At 47.0% G+C, this 21,266-nt stretch overlaps 1 protein-coding gene across 1 annotated transcript in view; it reads left to right on the plus strand.

Annotated features, from left to right (window-relative positions):
- The window catches only part of LRP1 (LDL receptor related protein 1), a 657,378-nt gene that overhangs the window by 117,007 nt on the left and 519,105 nt on the right, over positions 1 to 21,266 (plus strand). The window contains 3 exon segments of the mRNA XM_029594881.1: positions 9,756 to 9,875; positions 10,282 to 10,410; positions 18,878 to 19,141. Of these exon segments, the coding sequence (XP_029450741.1) occupies positions 9,756 to 9,875; positions 10,282 to 10,410; positions 18,878 to 19,141 (513 nt within the window).

Consider the following 21,266-nt stretch of genomic DNA (forward strand, 5'->3'; position numbering starts at 1 on the left):
CCTAAACGCACCAGATTGGGTACCAGGCTGAAATTCCGCATTCCCCCTAATCGGTAAAAAATATGCACAAGTAGGAGGGATATGCAGGGATTTAGTAAGGCGCCGCCAAGATTGCCGTAGCGGCTGGAGGAGGGAGGAATGCAAAAGGCACGAAGGGAGCCGACCCGCATGAGCCTGCAAGATATAAGAAGGCGCCCATGGGTAGAGTAACGTCCGATCAATCGAAAGTGGGGCATAATGCGAGGAACCCTTCAACCAGTTACGGAGGAGCCGCATGTTACAGGCTAGGTTATAGAGGGACAGGTTAGGCACCCCCAGTCCTCCCCCCCCCCCCCCAAGAGTTTTGAAGCCATCGGAGAGGCAATCTTGATTTCCCTCCTCTCCACAAAAATTTACGCATTTCCCCCTCCACCCGGTCTAGGTCTTGCGTTTCAATAACAATGGTAAGTTCTGTAACAAATAGAGCCATTTAGGGAGCAGGGTCATTTTGATAGGGCCACCCGTCCCGCCAGGGAAAGGGGGAGGGGTTTTCCAAGCAGAGAGAGTGGCTTGAGTGTGTTTGAGCATCCCGGGAACGTTAGCTTGGTAGACTAGTTCAGGATCCGAGGGCAAATAAACCCCCAGATAACGAAGTGTATCTCCCACCCATTGTAAGGGAAAGGAATCCCCCCAGTCTGCCGGCAATGTAGCCGGATACGCCAACGCGGACGACTTAGCCTCATTTAATCGGAAACCAGAAAAGGTTCCAAACGTTCCAAGGAGACGTAAGAGTGCAGGCAAAGACGAAACGAGGGTGGGTAATAAAAGTAGCAAGTCATCCGCAAAAGCCACGGATTTAAAAATCTCAGAGTCCATTCGAAGACCGCGAATCTCCGGGGCAGCAGCAATCGCGCTCAATAAGAGCTCCAACTGTAACAGAAAAAGGAGAGGGGAGAGGGGGCAACCCTGTCGCGTACCGCGTTGTACAGCGAATTCCTCCGACTGGGAACCATTGGCCACTATGCACGCCCTAGGGTCAGTATAAAGAAGTTGTAGGGCTTGTAGAAAAAAACCCTCAAATCCCATACGGTGTAACACATAAAATAAGTAGCGCCATTCCACCCGATCGAACGCTTTTCAGCGTCAAAACTAATTGCAAGATAGGGGAGTGACAATCTCCGGCCGATGGACATTGCGGCTAAAATCTTGCGAATATTAGACAAGGCATACCGTTTGCGGACAAAGCCAGCCTGGGATTCACCAACTAAATATGGCAGGCAGGTCGCTAGTCTGTCCGCCAGAATCTTCGCCAGTAGTTTGTGATCATAATTAAGTAAAGATATGGGACGGTAGGACTCGGTCTGCAGATGGTCCTTTCCAGGTTTTGGTATTAAGATAATATGTGCCAAAGTTATCATGGGCGGGAAAGGAACCCCGGGAGATTAATTCCGTGAATGCCGACGCTAGGGGTTGGGACACCGACTCTTTTAAAAGTTTGAAAAATTCCGAGGTGAAGCCATCGGGTCCCGGTGCCTTAAAATTCTTAGAGCCATGGATGGCAGCCAATACTTCCGTCGAGGAGATTGGGGCATTAAGCCTATCTCGGTCTGCCGGTGTCAAGTGTGGGAGCGATAATCCTGCACAAAAGCGCTGACAAGCAATCTGATTCCACCCCTCAGACGTGTAAAGCGAGGAGTAAAGGCCCTGAAATTCGTTAAAAATAGAGGGGGTATCATGAACCACTGCCCGAGGAAGTGCGTAGGGCCGGGATATGGCGGCAAGCCCGCGTGGACTTAATAAGATTAGACATCAGTTTACCAGCTTTGTTACTAAACTGGTAGAGTTTAAATTGGTAATACTGGTAACTTTTCTGTGCCCTTTGATGTAGCAGAGCATTGAGAGCATGTTGCTTAACCAGATAAGCCGCCCGGCGGACACGGACTTAGACTGAATGAGATGGACCCTGGCTACCCGAGCTTGGGAGCTCAGCTCCTAGGATGCGGCGATCCAGGATTTTCCGGCGCTGCGCAGTGTACGAGATAATTTCGCCGCGCAAGACCGCTTTGGCGGTGTTCCAAAATAAAATGGGTTGAGAGCGTGGGTTTGATTGTTAACCACAAAGTCCTGCCCATTTTTGTGTAAGAAAGCCTTAAACTTCTCGTCTTGTGCCAAGTAATAAGGGTAGCGCCAATGACGTGGCGAAGTGGAGGGGGCCACAAGCCGAACCTCCACCCACACCGGGGCGTGGTCCGAGACGACTATGCTCTCAATGCCCGCTGCTAAAACCCGGTGGAAGGCATGTGTACTCACTAGGAAGTAATCAAGCCTAGCAAATGAGGCATGTGCCCTAGAAATATGCGTGAAGTCGCGCTCCCATGGGATGCAGCGTCCTCCAGACATCGAGCAACTGTAACTGGGATTCCAACATGTTGGGACCCCGCCCCGCTCCGCATCTCCCAACCCCGACATGTGGAAGCATCTAAGTGAGAATCACGGACAGTGTTAAAATCTCCCCCGACAACTAGCATATCAGATAAATAAGGCAAAAGATGTGTAAACAAAGTACGGTAAAAAACTGGGAGCATACTATTTGGTGCGTAAACATTGCAAAAAACCACAACTTGATGAAACAGTTCAGTGACCAAGATCAGGTAGCGCCCTGAGGATCCTAATTTCCTTAGTAACATTAATAGGGAGTTGTTTGTGAAAAAGGATAGCCACCCCGCGGACTTAGAGGAAGCGGAAGCATACCCGCACCTCTCCCACCCATGTTCTACAAAGCTTCACATGTTCGCCATCACGAGAGATGGGTCTCCTGTAAGAAAGCCACCGCCGCCGACTGGCGTTTTTAACAGTGAGAGGACTTTCGTGCGTTTAATAGGGGAGTGCAGGCCACATACGTTCCAAGAGATCAACTTCGTAGCATTACTCATGACTTAGTTCTAAAGCATGTGGAACCGCACAATGAGGCCAGAAAAACCGAGAGCAGGCCTGCCCAGCCCAGGCCCCTCCCTTCAGATTCTGATCCCCCAAGGCCGAGGAGAAAAAAAAGGCTACTAGTGTGTCCTCGGTGACTACAGCGGTTTGGGAGACCCTCTCCACTACACGAAATCCCCACAACTCACACAAGTCCCCCCCGCACCCCACCCACCAAACCCCCCTTCCCCCACGAGCCCGAACCCTATCACCTCCCCCACCCTTCCCCACCCCCCTCCCCCCTCCCCCCTCCCCTACCCCCCCAACCCAAGCAGTGTGCGAAACCCTTCCTCCCTCCATTCCACAAACCAGGCCTTCATTAAGAAGGCAAAGAGATCCGTCAAGACGTGAACAGGTCCACCCCAAATGTAAAGGCAATATCAAGAACTTACAATAGCAGTAACAAACATGAACTATTAACAGTGGCATCAACCAACCCTTCCGCCTGTGGCCATCCCCTACAGGAGTACCCAAGGACCAAATTACAGATGGGGCCACTCGTAAGCACTCCATAACCAATAATGTAAAAAAGAGAGCACAGGGACTACAGGCCCAGCCAGGGCATAAAAGGTCTCGCACTAGGGCAATTTAGGCGCTAGGGCCAAACAAAATTGTAAGAGGCAAAAAGAAAAAAAAAACCCCTTAATTGCAAGGGCTCACTAGCAGACTAGACTGGTTGGGCAAGATAACGTGTAAGCGGAGTAGCCAAAAATCCAAAAAGTATACCAACTCGGGTTTAATTTACCCCAGTCCAGGGAAGAGCATGCGATAACAGTGCTAGGAACCGGCTGGTTAGGCACAATACGCACTGTACGTCCTCATTCCCCTTCCAGAAGCTGTAGTCAGTAATCCTGAGCACTCCAAATGTTCCCCCAAAAAAAAACGTCAAGCAGCCCAAGGGCAAGTTAGGGACCTACACTCACCAGTCAGGCAAAAGGCAAAATAGGGAATAGAACAATATAAAAATAAATAAAAAAAAAACCCCGCGATGTGGGCATTAACTTGTCGCAGCCGCTCCCCCGAAGCATAGTAGAACGCCACAAGGCCCGCGTGGGGCTTGCTCAGGAGATGGTGTCAATGAAGCGCTGAGCTTGGTCCGGTGACTCGAACAGGTGGGGGACGTCGGCATGCCACACTCGGAGACGGGCCGGATACAAGAGGGAGAACTTGACTCCCCGGTTATGGAGATTAGTGCAGAGTGGAGAAAAGCGCCGCCCGGGCCTCCGAAACCGCAGATGAGTAGTCTTGAAAGATCCGAATAACTTGGCCCTGATAAGTTAATGCAGCTTTCCTGCGGGAAGCCCGCCAAATCTCGGCTTTGTGCGCCGAATTTAAGATCTTGGCAATGATCAGGCGGGGGCGCCCCTGAGTGGCCGGCCGAGCACCCAAACGATGGGCCCTCTCCACCACCAATTTCCAACCGAGCTGTGGCAGCTCCAGGGCCTCCGGGAGCCAGGTTTCAAGGAGCGCACATAGGGTGTTTTCAGCTATCTCCTCCGAGAAGCCCATGAATCTAAGGTTGTCTCTACGGGCCCTGTTCTCAAGGTCCTCCACCTTCTGAGAGAGCGCGGCGATTAATTTTACATGAGAGTCTACCTTGCCCGCCATTACAGTCGCGTCATCTTCAACCCCCGAGACACGAGACTCCATCTGAGCAAGACGCGGTTGCAGGGCAGCAATGGAGTCCCGGACTTCCCCCAATTCTTCATGGAGCTGAGACCATTTCTCATCCAGCGCCTCTTTGATGGCGGCTTTGATGTCCATGAGGGTAAGATTCGAAGAGGGATCGGGGGCCGACTCACCCGCGCTGGCGTCTGCCATTTTGGGTTCCGGGGCCCGCGGTTTTTCTTTCTCTCTCCTCCCACTCTTGGAGGTCATGGCCGGCGACGTCTTGCACCAGGTGCGAATCGAGGACATGCACTTAAAACCGGAGTTTGCAAAAATAAATGTTTTAAGTGGTTGACGCGCTACGATGGACCGCGATGAGCGGGGTGGGCCTGAGAGCCGGAGGTCCGCACGTCCTCACAGCTCAGCACATCACGTGATCTCCACGCCGGGCCTTTTTAAAATAGGCCTGGGCGCATAAGACCGGTTACGCGCATAACCTTTTGAAAAACCGGCCCATAATAAGCAAGGAATGAGAGGGTTGTATACCTGGCCGACATTCCATTATGAATCTCCGTAAAATTTTGATTTCTTTAGAAAGTAGTACAGGATGGCAAATACCATTGCTGTTGAGTCTAGATGCTGAAAATGCACTTGACAGTTTAGAATGGGATTTCATATTTCAAACATTGACTGCTTTTGGGATCACAGGATATTTTGTTCAAGTGGTAAAGATGCTATATAATAATCCACAGGCATGCATTTCAAGTAATGGATATATGTCAGAGGAGATTATAATTTATCGTGGGACTAGGCAAGAATGTCCCTTGTCTCCTTTATTATTTATTTTATTTTTAGAACCCCTTATTTTGCATATTAAGGAGAATGAATCCATTAAGGGAGTTTGCATCAGGGGGGGTAGAGCTAAGCTATTTTTCAAATTAGCTGGGTTTTTTTTTTTTTGCGGACAACGTCCTCTACATTTAACTGACCCACAACCTTCTTTACAAGCGCTGCTCGGTGAGGTAGAGGCATATGGTAAAGTAGCAGGGTTGAGACTGAATATAGATAAATGCGAGGCTCTACCAAGAGATCATCAAATAAGACAAAATTGGAGGGGAGAGTTCCCAGTGTGTTGGGTTTCGGATTCCTTCTTATATCTAGGAATTACTTTGCATAAAGATCTGGCATGGCTATACAGTTTCAATTTTCAGAAAGTGTTTGCATCAGCTAAGACGCTATTGTATAAGTGGAGAGATTTTCCTTTGTCATTAGTGGGTAGGTTTAACTTTTTTCAAATGATTATATTACCTAAGTGGCTATATATGCTGCAGATGATACCATACGTACTTGTGAAACCTGATTTGGACCAGTTGTATAAGCTAGTGCGCAGATTCCTATGGAAAAATGCAAAGATCCCTATAGCGCTGAAAATATTAATGCGTAAATGGAATAAAGGAGGCTTAGAGTTGGCAGACCTAAAATGTTATAATATGGCATGTAATTTGTGCCATGTAGTGATTGGTTGCTGTTCACTAATTATTATACACCTGTACAGATGGAGAAAGAGCTAAGATGGAGGTCTTTAAGATCATGAGAGGTCTTGAACAAGTAGATGTAAATCGGTTATTTACACTTTCAGATAATAGAAGGACCAGGGTATTCCATGAAGTTAGCAAGTAGCACATTTAAGACTAATCGGAGAAAATTCTTTTTCACTCAATGCACAATTAAGCTCTGGAATTTGTTGCCAGAGGATGTGGTTAGTGTAGTTAATGTAGCTGGGTTAAAAAAAGGTTTGGATAAGTTCTTGGACGAGAAGTCCATTAACTGCTATTAATCAAGTTTACTTAGGGAATAGCCACAGCTATTAATTGCATCAGTAGCATGGGATCTACTTGGTGTTTGGGTACTTGCCAGGTTCTTGTGGCCTGGTTTGGCCTCTGTTGGAAACAGGATGCTGGGCTTGATGGACCCTTGGTCTGACCCAGCATGGCAATTTCTTATGTTCTTATGTTTTTATGTTCTCTCACGCTAGCCTGGGAAATATGTTACACTTCCTGAGAGCAGTTATCCCCAACCACCTTGTGGATAGCCCTTTGTTAGTCCCATTGATCGGGAATGGTGACAACTATACTCGTCTTTGCAGCTAAAGAGTAAGGTCTCCCAATTCATAACATTAAGGGGGAACAGAGATTTTTTTTACCTTGGGAATCTGGACAAGTCTATGCCACATGGGAAAATCTGAGGTTCTAAATGATAGCCCAATTTTTGAATGAAAAGGGGCAAGATAAAACATTCTCAGAAATGAGGAATAAACACGAGCTAGAGGAAAAGCATTTTTGGCATATTTACAAACTAAGCATTATATTAATTCCCTCAAGATTTTGGTTTGGGATAGCGAGAGTGGAGAATTACAGTCAAAGATCTTTGATGTGGAGGGACCAGACTTGCCATTCCATCTTGTATTTTTACCGGAGATTAATGAATAAGCCGTGCAAGGATGTGGGCCATCTTCTGAGAAGTTGGAATGTAGAGAGAAATCTAACACTAAAAGAAGATCAATATATGTCTTGGTTTTAAACCGCATATGCTCAATAACCAGTATTATGGGGCTACGGGAAATGCAGTATAAATTCTTGATGAGATAATATTATTCTCAAAAGACCGCACATGTAATGAAAATAGCGACGTCTGATACTTGTTAAATGTAAAGTAGGGGTGAGGACTTTCAGCCACTAATTTTGGGACTGTCCTAAAATAGAATTAGTCCAAGAAAACAAAGAGGTAGGCGATCAGTCGGGCGATCAGTCGGGCGATCAGTCGGGCGATTTTTGAACACGTCTCTGCTTAATAAACATTTGGGAAAAGATCAGGCATCTAAAATAGAATTATACTGGAAGTCGGTCCTTCAGTATATTTATCTAGTGACAAAGATATTATTACCACTTGACCTAAATGATTTGCTGTTTGATTTACTGCAGGGGGTGACTCGGGGTCAGAAATGTAGTGGATTATGGATACATAAAGCCGTTCTGGTGACAAGAAAGGTGATTTTACAATGTTGGGAAGGGGTTTATGGCCCTGCTTTAACACAATTTCGCAATTTGCTGCATCGTATATGTATTTACGAAAAGTATGCTGAAAAGTTGGATATAACTATAAAGGAACAGAACATTTTTACGTATATGGGGCCAATATTTACGAGATCTGCCTCATCGAATTTGAAGCCAAGTCCTCAACGACTATTGGAAGGCTGGGTCAGAATATATTGTTACATACTGTCTAGATGTGACTTTTGTTTTCTTACAAGTGTATGAGGGGAGGGGTGAAACAGGGTGGGGACATTTGTGATTCTTTGTTATATGTGGGGCCGTTGGAAAGACTACACCAATGACCCCTCTACTGTTTAGAAGTTATGTTTGTAAAGCTGTTGAAAAATCAATAAAAACAATTTAAACATAAATATTGGGCCCATTCCTTTTAGTCTGTTTATATTTAAGCTCAGTTTGTTATATTAAGGGTTTTTAATTTGTCCATAATTAAGGTTTTGCTGTAGTATTTGTTTTGGGGACTTATTTTATTGTGACTGTCTCATGATCATGTTTTATTATGTATTTTTATTTGATTGTAAATTCAGCAAATTTGGTTATGCTGATGTATACATATTGTTTTACAACTTGTTGTCGTCTTGGGCCTTATGGGTAAAGTGGGTTATATATGCGATTGTAAATTTAAAAAAAAAAAAGAGAGAGGGAAAAATAAAGCAGTGTTGATAATGAGCAGTATTTTGATACCTTAAACTTGACTGGCTGGCACTGCCACTTTCTCTGCCTCCTTTTATTGTATGTAGCATGTCTTTTGGTGGAAGGCGTTAAGTACGTCACAGATGCCTACAAGGGGAGCATGTCTTAGATGTGAATCATATGCCAAAGCACTGGATGTGGCCAGGTGTCCCTGAAGGGAGCAGTTGGTTGCAGGCTGGCGGGGGAGGGGGTGTGGTGAGCTTGTTGTCCTCCCTTTGCCTCTGCGCTGTTAATGAGTTGCTCTTTGCAGCTCCGTTGGCCAAAACTGTGCAGAGGGGAAAGAAAAACAAATAGAGAAGAAGCATAGAATTGCAGTTTATTCTGGCTTCTGTGTTCATCAAGATTATTTGACTTTTTTTTTTTTTTTTAATTTATTTTTAATGGATTTGATGTGGGCTCCGTGCGCATGGATCTGGGCTGCCTGGAACAATAGCTTGGTCTGTCCTGCTACTTGCTCTGTGCGAGGAAGTCCTCTTGTGCCCACGCGTCTTGGGCGTTTAATGACTCTGCCTGTACCCATTTGATCCAGAGTTCAAAGCCTTATCTCTCTGCTTATGTTTGAATAACTGGCTTTAGTCAAACAAATCTATTTATTTTTTAAATACCAATCCTCCTTAAAAAAAAAATAAATAAAAAAAAAAAATACAACTCCAAAACATTTCCTACTGCAGGAGCCTAAGTGTTGGCCAAGGTGTCTCTGTCAGCTTTTGAAGATAAATAGCAAAGTGCTAATTATATTTACCTAAGACAGGACTGTTAAAGCAGTTACAATCTCACACCTTTTCTGTTCCTCCCCATCATCATCATCCAAATACCCTTGGCCTGTGTTTTTGACGCTTTCCAGGCACCAAGGACGAATCCTAATAGAATCTGGTGGAAGATATTGTCTATTCTGTGATTGTAGAGTGATTTAAAAACAGTATATCACAACCTTTGTCTGACTTTGGCTGGTGGTGAAGCATCTTAGAAGTAGGAAGACTGATGAATGCATTGTTTACTGCTTGGGAGGGAAATCCCTAGCCATCTCTTTTTTTTTTTTTTTTTTTAATTGCTTTTTTTCTGCTGGCTAGCCTGAAGTGACTGGATAACCTGTAACCCCCTACCCCTCCTTCTCTGGTATGACGGGCACCTAAGCTAGTCCTGATTTTACCGCCCCTCCCCCCAGGACTTCATTTCCTGCTTTTCTTTCGGACGTTGGAACTGGACGTCCAGAGATGCCTGGAGGGAAATACAGGACTAAACTCAAACTGGCCTTAGTGATGTGGAGCGCCCCCCCCCCCCCCCCCCAGGTCACTCCAGCTTACCTTTTATGTCCATTTCTGCAAAAGTCCACAGGCACAGCACTGTGTCAGGGTCTGACCTAACCAGCCTTTCCCTTTTCATTTGTAGAGTTTTTAGTAAACTGCTCCCATGCAGGCTGTCAGCACCACTGCGCGCGGACGTTGACTGGACCCGCCTGCTACTGCAACAGCACCTTCCAGCTGGCAGAGGACGGCAAGAGCTGCAAAGGTCGGTGGCTTGAATGCAAATAATGGGGGGGTGCGCATCGCAGCAGGGGCCCTGCGCCAGTGTTTTGCTGACATCTGGAACGTTTGAGGCAGTGTTTGTGTGAAAGGTGTCCCACAGAAGGTTCCCATTGACACTGCCGGTTTTGGAACCTCTGTCCTAATCCAATGAGGATGTGGGACCCATTGAGAGGGTTAAGGAGAGGAGGAAGACATTTAGGGGTGGGGGAGATTTCAGTTGTGAGGAGGATGGGTTTGAGAGAGAGAGATTGGGGAGGGGAGCTTTATTGGCCACCTGAGAATTGGCAAGTTTGGGCGACCCATGGTTGCTGGAGGAGCACACCAGGCCGTAGATGGGGCACGCTATCTGCTAGTTAACCTGCTGTGCTTTTTTTTTTTTGCTTCTGCAGACTTGGATGAATGCGCTCTGTATGGCACCTGCAGCCAGACCTGCACGAACACCGAGGGGGCCTATGTCTGCAGCTGCGTGGAAGGGTACCTGCTGCAGCCAGACAACAAGTCCTGCAAAGCCAAGAATGGTAAGGGCTGCCCCTCAGCAGATCCTTGCTGGGTTATCACTCTGTTTCACACGTCCGATTGCTACACGTACACACACACACGCGTGCACGCCAGGATGGCTTCTGCTCGCGTCTGCGCTAGGAGGAGATTAGAATGTACACTCCATGCTTGTCCCTAGAGTGGTGCTGGCCCTGAATGGCAGGGAGGGAGGATTGGTTGGGAGTAACTAACACTGCTTAATGATGAGCTGGAGGGGAGCGGGTAAGAAGGGCAGAGGTTGTGGTTCCGGCTCCAGTTTGTGTACAAATAAAAATACTAAATAGACGTAGAACACACTAGATGAATTACTTATGGCTGTAGTAGACCATTACTGTTAACAGAACAGGGACTGAAAACAGATTGCCTCAATGTTGAAGTGAATATCCCCCTGCTTTTCCATCACTGGGGTATGCTCACAGCTCTTGTCAGTGCACCTCAATCCTGTGCAAAGTCACCCCCTGCTATTTCTGGTACTAACACCCCCACACACACACACCGCCCTCGTCCAGTGCACCTCCTGCCCGGCAGCAGCCCTTGATATTCTAGTAAATGTGATGAAATAAATAAATACTGATACATGCACACAAACACGCTTCTGCCAGTGCACCTCTCTGTTGTCCTACAGCAGACCTTAGATATTCTAGTACTGAGACCTCCACACCCCGTGCCCCAAATGCAGCTTTGGTGTGCAGGAATCTGCCTGCTCTTTCGAATGCAGTCAGGAGAGTATTTTTTTTTTTTCAACTTAACGTTTATCACTTCCTGCACCCTCCTTGCCAGGTTTTCAGCGAGCAGATATGCAGCATTGAAGTGGTGGAGCTTTTTTTTTTTTTAGAGCACATGGGTCCTGATAGTTTGATAGTGATCGGAGTAAGCGGGGGGTTTTTTTTTTTTTTCCCATGCTCTGTGGATTTTCTTTCTTTAGAAGTCTTAACTGCCACTGCTGACATCAGATGGCCCCAGCACCCCATCCTCCTTTAAACAAGAGTCTGGCACCAGAACAGGAAAAGACGCAAGGGCCAGTCCTGTGGAGTGTCACAAGAACGGCGGCGAGAGCGGAATCCATCCGTATCTAGTGCCACACTTAGTTGGTTTTTTTAAAGCACATGCATATAAAAGTCATTGATGGTTAGGGTGACAAGGGCTCCAGGCTCTGAGGTGCAGGCTACGCCAGTCTTGGTTTGACTCCCTCACCCCAACCCCTTGTTGCCTATTTGGGGATTGTAGTTCAGGTTTTCCTTATGAAAAATCCCAGCGTGCAGCAGGGATGGAAGAGGGAAGAGCAGGGTTACCCTTCTTCTTGGCCATTGCTTCTCGTACTCCAGGGTTCGATTTTGCAGCTCGGCTTGCCTTTCTCCGTCGACAAGAAGGGGTGAATTAGCCATGACACGTGGGCGATGTTTATCTGACAGAACCGAACGGGACCCTTCTCTCTAGCTTAATAAAATTTTGCTACTGAGCATGTGTGGGTGTTCTCCCGAACGCATGCTGCCTCATGAGTCCATTTTGTCTGAGCTTCCGCATGGATTTGTACCCTTTCTTTCTTTGTTTTCTCATCTATTCCTCCTTCACCAGTCACTGAACATTTTTGCTTTCTTACCTGGCTGCCTTGGGATCTCCGGTTCCAAGAAAGCCAATCCCAGTGGCTTCAAGGATTGTGTCTGTGTCCACAAGATGTCCATAACTGATGGCTGTATCATCTGCTACAAGTGCCTGAGTCCTGTTCACAAATCTTTAAACCTCTCTGACTGTGGTTGGATGTCAGCTAGAATCCAGCAGAACCGGACATGAAAGATGGTGGATCTCCTCAGGTCAGTGAAGAGACTGAGTCGGTCTTCATCCCAGAGCGGCACCTCCTCAGGCTCCCTCTTTGCCAAATCAAGCAAAGGCTCCTTGAGCAGGGCTCCCCCTCGTACGGTGCTGGACTCTGGATCTGCCATAGCAGTAGGGTTGAGCAAGGTGCAGAAGCGGCGGGCACTAAAGCTGGGGTGCTCCATGGTGTACTCCCTAGCCTCTTCTCCCTCTTGAGATTCATCTATGTCAAAGAAGCACCAGTGATGTAGGAGCCCTTGGTGCCATTGAAGTGCAGGTCGACTGGCACCATCCACACCAGTATCCTAGTGTAGTTGGTGCCATTGGCACAAAAAGCTGCAGTGAAGTCAGTGCCATTGAGATCCATTGTGACTCTGGCACGGGTGAGGCCTGTAAGAGATTCCTCTCAGGTATTCTCATGTTTCCTGACTCTGAAGCCACCCTTATCGCCATCTGCCTAGATCCTAGACTTGCTAGGGCCCTATTGGGGCTGTCTGTCTGAAGCATACTGCACATGAGACTCTGGACCCTATCCGCTCTGTGGTACCCCTGGTCTCCATGTGACCCCCAGTGCAGGTATCCCAGGAGGAAATCACTGCTTGGAGTCTGGTGTGGGCATCTCAAGAAGATGATCTTATACTGGTCTCCAACTCTAACTCAGAGGGCACAACAGTCCATAGACCACATCTCAAAACTGGTAAAGAACTTCTTTATCTCTTTGATAGCCAATGACAAGGAGGCCACCTTTTATGATATCTGATTTGTTCCCACAATGGAGAGTCCCACCCTATTCCACAACATGGAAATTCCTATCAGTAATTCCAGCTGTGAAGTCAGCTCATCCCCTCAGGCAAACAATCCCCCTCTGTGGAGGAGTCAAGTCAGCATACAGAGAATGAAGCACAGGGCATGGCCGACTCAGACTTCCCTTGGAGTTTTCCTCTGAGAGAAAACCAAGGTCGCCACTTTCATCACCATCTTCTTCATCATGATCATGGTTTAGTATCCCTCTGCCTTTTGGCTCATAGGAAGTTGTCTATGGGGATCTCCTGTGATCCCTTACATGATCTGCTGGAGTATTTGTCCCTATCAGAAGATCTCTCATACTCCAGATTTCTTGACAAATTAGATAAGGCTATCAGAGTCAGTGTCCAGAGGGACAAGGACCCATGTACAGAGGTTTTCAGTCTACTTTAGAATCTGGAAGTCCCCTCTGAGTCAGCAGTAATCCAAGTAGATTCGATTCTGCAAGGCCTGCAAATGAGAATGTGGGACGGTCTGGCTTCATGTCCTCCAGTTTCCAGGAAGTTTGATCCTAGGTACAGAATACAACAAGCTCCCAGTTTTGGGGTAGTACATCTGCCCCATGAGTCAGCAGACCAAAACAGACTAAGAAAACCCCAATTGTTTCCAGTACATTCCCAGGTTAGGACCCCAGGTTGATGGACAGCTTTGGGAAGTGTTGCGTTCGGGCCTGCTCTTTGCCCTCGCTCCACCTTCTCTACCTCTGTGGCGACTTCCTCCTGGCCTGATGGATGGCTTGCTGCCGTGGCGTCTCCATGCCGCTTCTTCCCGGTGTCCCCAGACCAGCTCGACGCTGCGGATCCGCCATGTTCCTGATGACGTAGGGCGCACGCTCTGAAGTATGTACCAGCAAGGGCGCGAACCTCAGGGGCGTCCCCCTGTATTGACGTAATCCGCTTCCAACATAAAAGGCCTTCACTTGCGCTTGCTATTCGACATAGCAAGGACTCCGTAGGACTCCGAAGGACTACGTTTCATACTTGGTCTTGATATACGGATTCGTCCAAGCTACTCTGCCTCCTCGGACTTACCAGGGGTACCCGCTCCTCGGGGGCCTCGCTCTCTTTTCTCTATTTCAGATTGCAGATAGGAACCGGTACTCGCTCCTCGAGGGCCCATGTTCCTGAAGACTCTGAAGATTCTCTACTTCCTAGAAGCTATTACAAATACAGACAATTGTAAGTTGCCACCGCTCTCTCAGAGTTTTCCCTGGAACCAGGTACTCGCTCCTCGAGGGCTTAACTCTTTCCAGCTACTGAGCCTTCTTAAGATTCTATGCGAGATTATCATCTACTACTGGCTATGTATACAGCATACCCTGTCTATTCACTATCTATAGACTCTCTACAGCACAACAACCCTGGGATCACAGTTGCAGTATCTGAGGGATTTCAACCCTGCCGGGCATACCAGCTCACTACTGCCACCTCTGGTGGTTCTACTAACATGTCTAATAAAAGAACTATCTGTGTCTGTCTCCGTACTCAAGCCTAGCCGGTGGTCCCTCTCAGGATATCCTCTTGGGGGCGCTGTCATCTGCCATCGGCCCAAGGATTCACCTATTTACTACAGTGTGCTCACTCCTCCCACTTCAGGAGCTGAGCATAACAGAGTGCTAGCTCTCATCTATGTCTCCGCCCATGAGATATCAGAACCATAACAGATTGCAACTCAGCACGGAGATTATAACAGAGTGCCAACTCCTCCCCTCTGGAGGAGCAAACCTCTAACAGATCGCTAACTCCTCCCTCCTGTGGAACTCACTCATAACAGATTGCTAACTCCCTAGCAGGTTCCTAACAGATTGCTAACTCCTCCTCTCTGGAGGAGCAGATCATAACAGATTGCTAACTCCTCCCCTCTGGAGGAGCAGATTCCTAACAAGAAGAAAGTCTTCCAAGGTTCTATGCTGAATGCCTACATTGAAGCCTATCAACTTTACATGGTTCAATACTTACATGATTGCATTGATAAGATGAAGCCTCATAGAGCCCCTGGATAGGGAGCAGGAGGGTTATCGCCAGATTATCTTGGACAATGAAGGCATCTTATATGAGTCCTTCCAACACAGTGGCTTAATATTTGGCAGTGGCTATTGGAGTTCTCTGGATGGCCAAGCTAAGAATAAGCAACCTGCGAGAAGATGGCCATGACAAATTGGCTGATGTCCCCTGTTCCGATGAGAACCTTTTTAGGGACAAAATCAGAGAAATAGTTGCCCAAATTAAGGAGCAGCATGCAGCCAACCGGCCTTCTGGACCCAGAAATACTTATTTATCTTTATAAGAGATTGTTCTTTCAGAGATACCTGTTTTGTCCCTTTCAGTATTATCAAGCTCTACCTGTGCTGCCTCAGCAGCAACTTCCAGCTTGTTGATGCCCACATGAGAGGCGTCAACCTAAGACCCCCGAGCAGTCTCAACCCAAATTGGGGCCTATATTTTGACAAGCTTCTATCCTACTACTTAACATTTCTTAACATTTCTATAGCACTACACGGCATATACAGTGCTATATAAACATACAAATAGTCCCTACTCAATAGAGCTAACAGTCTAATAAGACAAACATACAGGACAATACACTTGGGGTATTTCATAAAGCAAGACAGTAGTTAAAAAGAAATAAGTTAGTTAACAAGACTAAAAGCAGATCTTGACTCCTCTGGTAGCGGGAAAGATTCAGCTGTTCCTCAATGAGTGGAGGAAAATCAATAAGGATTATTGGGTCCTCAAAAATGTGGAGTCTGGTTACCATTTGCACATCTTCCAACCTCCAGTGCTTCATCAGCGTTTTAACCTTCATTCCTGATCCACCTCGCTCAATCCAACTGCATCTCAAAGTGGAGTTGTTTCTCAGTCAGTGGACAATATAACCTGTCTTTCCTGAGGAACGTGACAAAGGGGTTTGTTCCTGCTGTTTCATTATTCCCAAGAAATTGGATGGGGGGCGGACATTTGAGGCCTATCCTGGATTTTGCAAGGGGTTGTTGCAGGAGAAGTTCAAGATGAACACCGTCCCACACCATCCTACCTTTCATCCAAGTGAGAGACAGGATAAAAGGTAGGAACCAGAGAACATGGAAGGCAACAGAAAGTCTCTTCCAAATCAACCTCTTGGAGCTACAAGTCATCTGATTTGCATTAAGAGCGTTTACTCATTTGCTTCAGGGAAAGCGAATTCTGATCAAACCTACAAACAAGATGCAATATTCTGGACCTTTTGCCAGAATTCTCAAAGAATTTTGGAATGGGCGGTTAGTCATGGGGCCTTCCTTCAAATTATCTATCTTCTCAAAGTCCCCAACACGTTAGCAGATCGCCTCAGCGGGGTCTTTCAATCACCCAAGTGGTCTCTGGACTAAGGAGTGGCAAACCGGTTGTTTGACTTTTGTTTGCATCTGAAAGCAACAGGAAGTTTGAAAAATGTTCCATTCTTGGAAGCAAATTCAGGTTTGCTTTGGATGCTTTTCTGCTGCAGTGGGATGCAGATCTGCTGCATGTATACATTTCTGCCATTTTTGCTAATAGCGAGAATGGTGCAGAAAGTGATTGAGAACCAGGCTTATCCTCATTTTTCTGGTTTGGCCCAGATAGGTGTGATTCTCTTATCTCATCAGATTATCAGTCCACACTACAATTCCTTTAGAAACTGATCCACACTGCTAATGCAGAAAGAAGGTTGTCTATGTCACCCGAACTTTCTCTTTCTGAGCCTGATGGCATGAATGTTGTACACTCAGTAGTTTCTTCATTGTCACTTTCCAAGGAGGTTGAAGATATTGTGATTTCAGCCAGGGAACTGTCCACCACAAGGGCATACAGTTTCAAATGGAAGCATTTCTCCTCTTGGTGCCAGATGGGCTCTCTGGACTCTTTTTTGCCTGTGATCCAAAGGATCTGCTCCAGTACTTATTCTCCCTCTGTGCATTAGGTTTCAGTATATCATCTGTGAAGGTGCACCTGAATGCCGTAGCCACACAATGCCCTCAGGTGGACGGTAAATGTATCTCCCTTCATCTTTCATATCAAAATTCATGAATGATTTATGGCCTATGAAGTCTCCAGTTTTGAAGCCTCCTGTTCCATGGGGCCTCAATGTCATCTTAGCACAACTGATAAAGCCTCTCTAGGAGATGCTGGAGTCGGCATCATTGACACTTCTTATGTGGAAGGTAGTGATTTTATTTGCTATTGCTTCAGCTAGAAGAGTTGGCAAACTTCAGGCATTAGTCTCATATTCTCCTCACCTCTAGTTCTTCTACAACAGAGGTGTGCTCCATACCCATCGTAAGTTTCTTCCGCAAGTGGTTTCTGCTATTTGTCTGAACTAAGCTATTGTTTTGCCCATGTTCTTTCAAGATCACATGTGCATAAAGGAGAAAAGACCCTTCATACCCTAGTATGCTGGACTATAAAATGTCCCTCGCCTGTTTCCTAAAGAGAATGCAGCCATAACGTCAGGCTTCTCAATTGTTTGTATCTTGTAATCCCAACAGAATGCGTGTAGCAGTTGCCAAATGTACTTTGTCCAACTGGACTGCTTCATGCATTGTTACACATTAGCTGGCCTTCACATTACAGACTCTTATCAAGACTCATCAGATGAGAGCCATGGATACTTCAGTTTTTCATCTGAGAGCTGTCTCCATTGATGACATCTGCCAAGCTGCAGCTTGGTCGTCTGTGCACATCATCTTGTCCCACTACTGTCCGGACAGTCTCTCAAGAAATGACAGTAGCTTTGGTCAAGCAGTTTTGTGCAGCCTGTTCACCCGTTAGTCCACTCTCCAAGAGGTTTACACACTAAGTGCTCCACTATGTAGCCCTCACCTTGGTACTCCTCGAGTATCATGGCTAATTCAGCTCTGCTTGTTGATGGAGAAAGCGAGTTTACTTACCATACACAGGGTTCTGTATAGACAGCAGGATGAATTAGCCATGCTTAATACTTGCCTGCTTCTATGGAGTCGACTACCTAGCTAAAGCTAAGATTTACAAGGGAATGAGAAGATCACAAGGCAGTGTACAGGAACTGGCGTGCATACTCAGCAATAGTAAAACTTTTTACTGAGAGAGAGAGAGGTCCATTTGGTGCAGTCTGATTACATCACCCACACGCCATGGCTAATTTATTTATTTATCTATTTATTTATTTATTTTTATATACCGGTATTCGATTTTACAAAGCACATCGGTTTACCTTAAAAATAAAATGCAGGAAATCAGGCGTTTCCTTTGTCTAATACATTGAACATTTATAATTTATAATTCATCCTGCTGTCTATAAGAACAAAATTGTAGTAATATTGTCATGGTTAGAGCGAACAAATCATTGTGATTTCCCTCGCTACCTCCTGCTTCTGCGCCCCTCCCCACTTGTTCTTATTTCTTGCTTTTCATTCTGGAGGAGAAAGGTAAGTTTGGAATTTTAGATGGTTTCTGTCCCTTGGTGTTGCCCCTGTGCTATTTGTTATGTGGAACAGTGTTCTTCCAAACCTTGCCCTTTTCAGCTCTAAAAGAGGAGTCTGTTTGGTGGTGGGGTGGGAAACATTAGAGCATTCTGAAAAGCATGCAAGTTTAGTGCATTTCTAAACCAGGATGGCTGAAACTTAGAAGGTCATGAGTTCTGCACTTTGCCTGTGTATTTATATGGTTCCTCCGAGCAGCCACTACTTGTTGAGGTCAGGATACAGGATCCTGGTGAGATGGACCTTTATGATCTGACCCAGCGTAGCAGTTTCTGAGTAGGAAATTCACCTGTTTTCCGTGACATGGCAAAATAATCAGTTGTGTGGTCTTTGTACCTTTTTTTTTTTTTTTCCTGTGGTAGAGCCCGTTGACAGACTGACAGTGCTGCTAATCGCCAACTCCCAGAACATCCTGGCCACGTACCTTAGTGGCGTCCCTGTGCCTACCATCAACCCCACCAGCACCAAGCAGACCACTGCCATGGATTTCAACTATGCGGAGGAGTCTGTGTGCTGGGTGCATGTGGGGGACAGTGCCTCCCAGACCGTGCTGAAGTGTGCCAAGATCCCCAACCTGAAAGGCTTCATCGAGGAGCGATCCATCAACATCTCCCTGAGCCTGCACCGTAAGTCACTTCCTGCCACAGGAGTCTGAAGGGCATGGGGATGCAGCTGGCTCTTCTGCATGTTAAAAAGAGCAGAGCTCGGGTGGTTACAGAGACATGGGTTGGCAGGCAGACTCTTGTTGCGGTATTGTGAAATTAAAGATGAGGGTTGAGTATTTCCCAGTTAATGAAGATGCTGAGAGCAGCATGGGGGGAAGGGGGGGGGGGCGAAGGAGAGAGACACCCCATTCCCCTGACATTACAAGAATCTTTAAGATTAAACAGTCTTTAAGGAAAACAGGTGCTGAGCTGAGATGCACTGTTGCTGTAATTTCAGGGGGCTGGGTCAGACTAATGGGTTTATTTTGATGGTGGTAATTACTGTGTTGCTAATCCTAGCTAGGGCAAGACACAGGCTGTGAGAGCCGCAGGAGGCCCAGAGGAATAACCTTTTAATTAAAGGCTAAGTCAACCAAATCCTGGCAATAACCCGGCCCAGGTCGGGACTTGCCTGCAGCTGGATCTGGGATTTGCTGACTCATCAGAAACGCACACAGAAATCAAGGACCCAGAACTTACACCAGCTTTGTACAGTGAGCGCCCATTGGCCTGATAAAATACCTCTCTGATGGTGTCAGGTGAATCCATTGGTCCTGTTGTAGGACTGCTCAGTTCCTGCTGAATTGACTGGTTTAACCAAGTTATATCTGGATAATTTGTTTTCAATTCCCAGTTTCTTAAAATCAAAAGAACAACAAAAAAAGACCATCCTGTCCCAGTACATTGGGTTACCTGTAGTTCTGTGTGTAAGTGATCAGATAAAAATATGGAACGCAGTGCAGAGGTGCACGGACACTAACCTGCATCACCCAGGTAGAACGGCGTGGCTTCTGGCCAATCAGAATGTTGGATTTGCTTCCCTAGGCCCGCCATCTATTGCCTGTTATTTCCTGCACGGTTTGGTTCCCAAGCTGGGGGTATGGAGGGGGAGATGTGGTTATCACAACCTGAGTGCTGCACTGCTGTTTGAGAGAGATGAGACACAGAGGAATCATGTCCCCAGGTGCATTTAAAAGAAGCTTGGGAAGCATCCATTCAGTTGAGCCAGATGGAAAATGGCTTTGGAGCGGAGTGGAAAAGGCCTTATCTTGGCCTCATCCCGGCTGCGGACCAAACTTGCACCTGGATGACCCTCTCCTTGGCTAGAAAAGGTACCCTGGAAAGCACATGTAATATGGGCGGTCAGGACCAATTCTTCTCCCAGCATCCACCCTCTCACAATCCATAGCAATAAGACACACATAGCAATTGGGGATCAAACAGGCCGCAGCTTTATTGTACAACAGTCGGGCGCCCGAGCTCGATTAAGTTACATAAGGCCACACTATGCACCCACCACCCCACCAGCAAGATGCACAGATCCAGGCCCGTCAACCTGGTGCCAATAACATTTGCCAGATTCGCACCTACAACCCCCCACCACCACTCAGGAAGGAGTCGTGAATATAAGCCCCTGCCACCAGCCAGCAAGGAGCCTCACGCGGGACAACTGCACCCAGTTGTCCTGCCCGTAGTTCAGACCTGACACCTGTCGGGTCGTCACACCGTTCGAGACCACGCTGAATCTTGATTGGCTCGGGCAACCCGCCCCTCCCCAGCTGCGACAACACAGCCCCGGAAAAGACTCGAACAATCAAAATACAAATGCAAATGAGGGCGGGTGGGAGGGAAGCGGCTTCCAAGAGCAACGGCAGCCAAGTGTAGCCGGCCGTTGCTCCCACAGTAATCCCCCCCCCCCCCCCCCCCTCCGATTGCTCCTCCCCTGCCAGATGACCCAGGCCTGAGGGAACCAATAGGTTCCCGGCTCCCCCCCTCGAGGTTTGAATTCAAACCTCGCCAATACAAGCCCAGCCAATGGGCTGGGACGCCGGGCGCGCATCGTGCTTCTCTTAATTTATAAATAGTAATGCCACCTGTCCATTGATAACAAATATGGAGAAACCTGGCAGAAGGGCTGTTCTGCTTGCATGAGAGGGAGCAGGAGTTAAGCCCCTCCTGTTGGGCTGCCAATTTTGTTCACCGCGTGCACCTCTTCCTGCCGAGTCCACGGGAGGCGAGTGAAGACATGGCGATCTTCTCCGGTCAC

The sequence above is a fragment of the Rhinatrema bivittatum genome, chromosome 3, assembly GCF_901001135.1.
Source record: "Rhinatrema bivittatum chromosome 3, aRhiBiv1.1, whole genome shotgun sequence".
NCBI lineage: Eukaryota > Metazoa > Chordata > Amphibia > Gymnophiona > Rhinatrematidae > Rhinatrema > Rhinatrema bivittatum.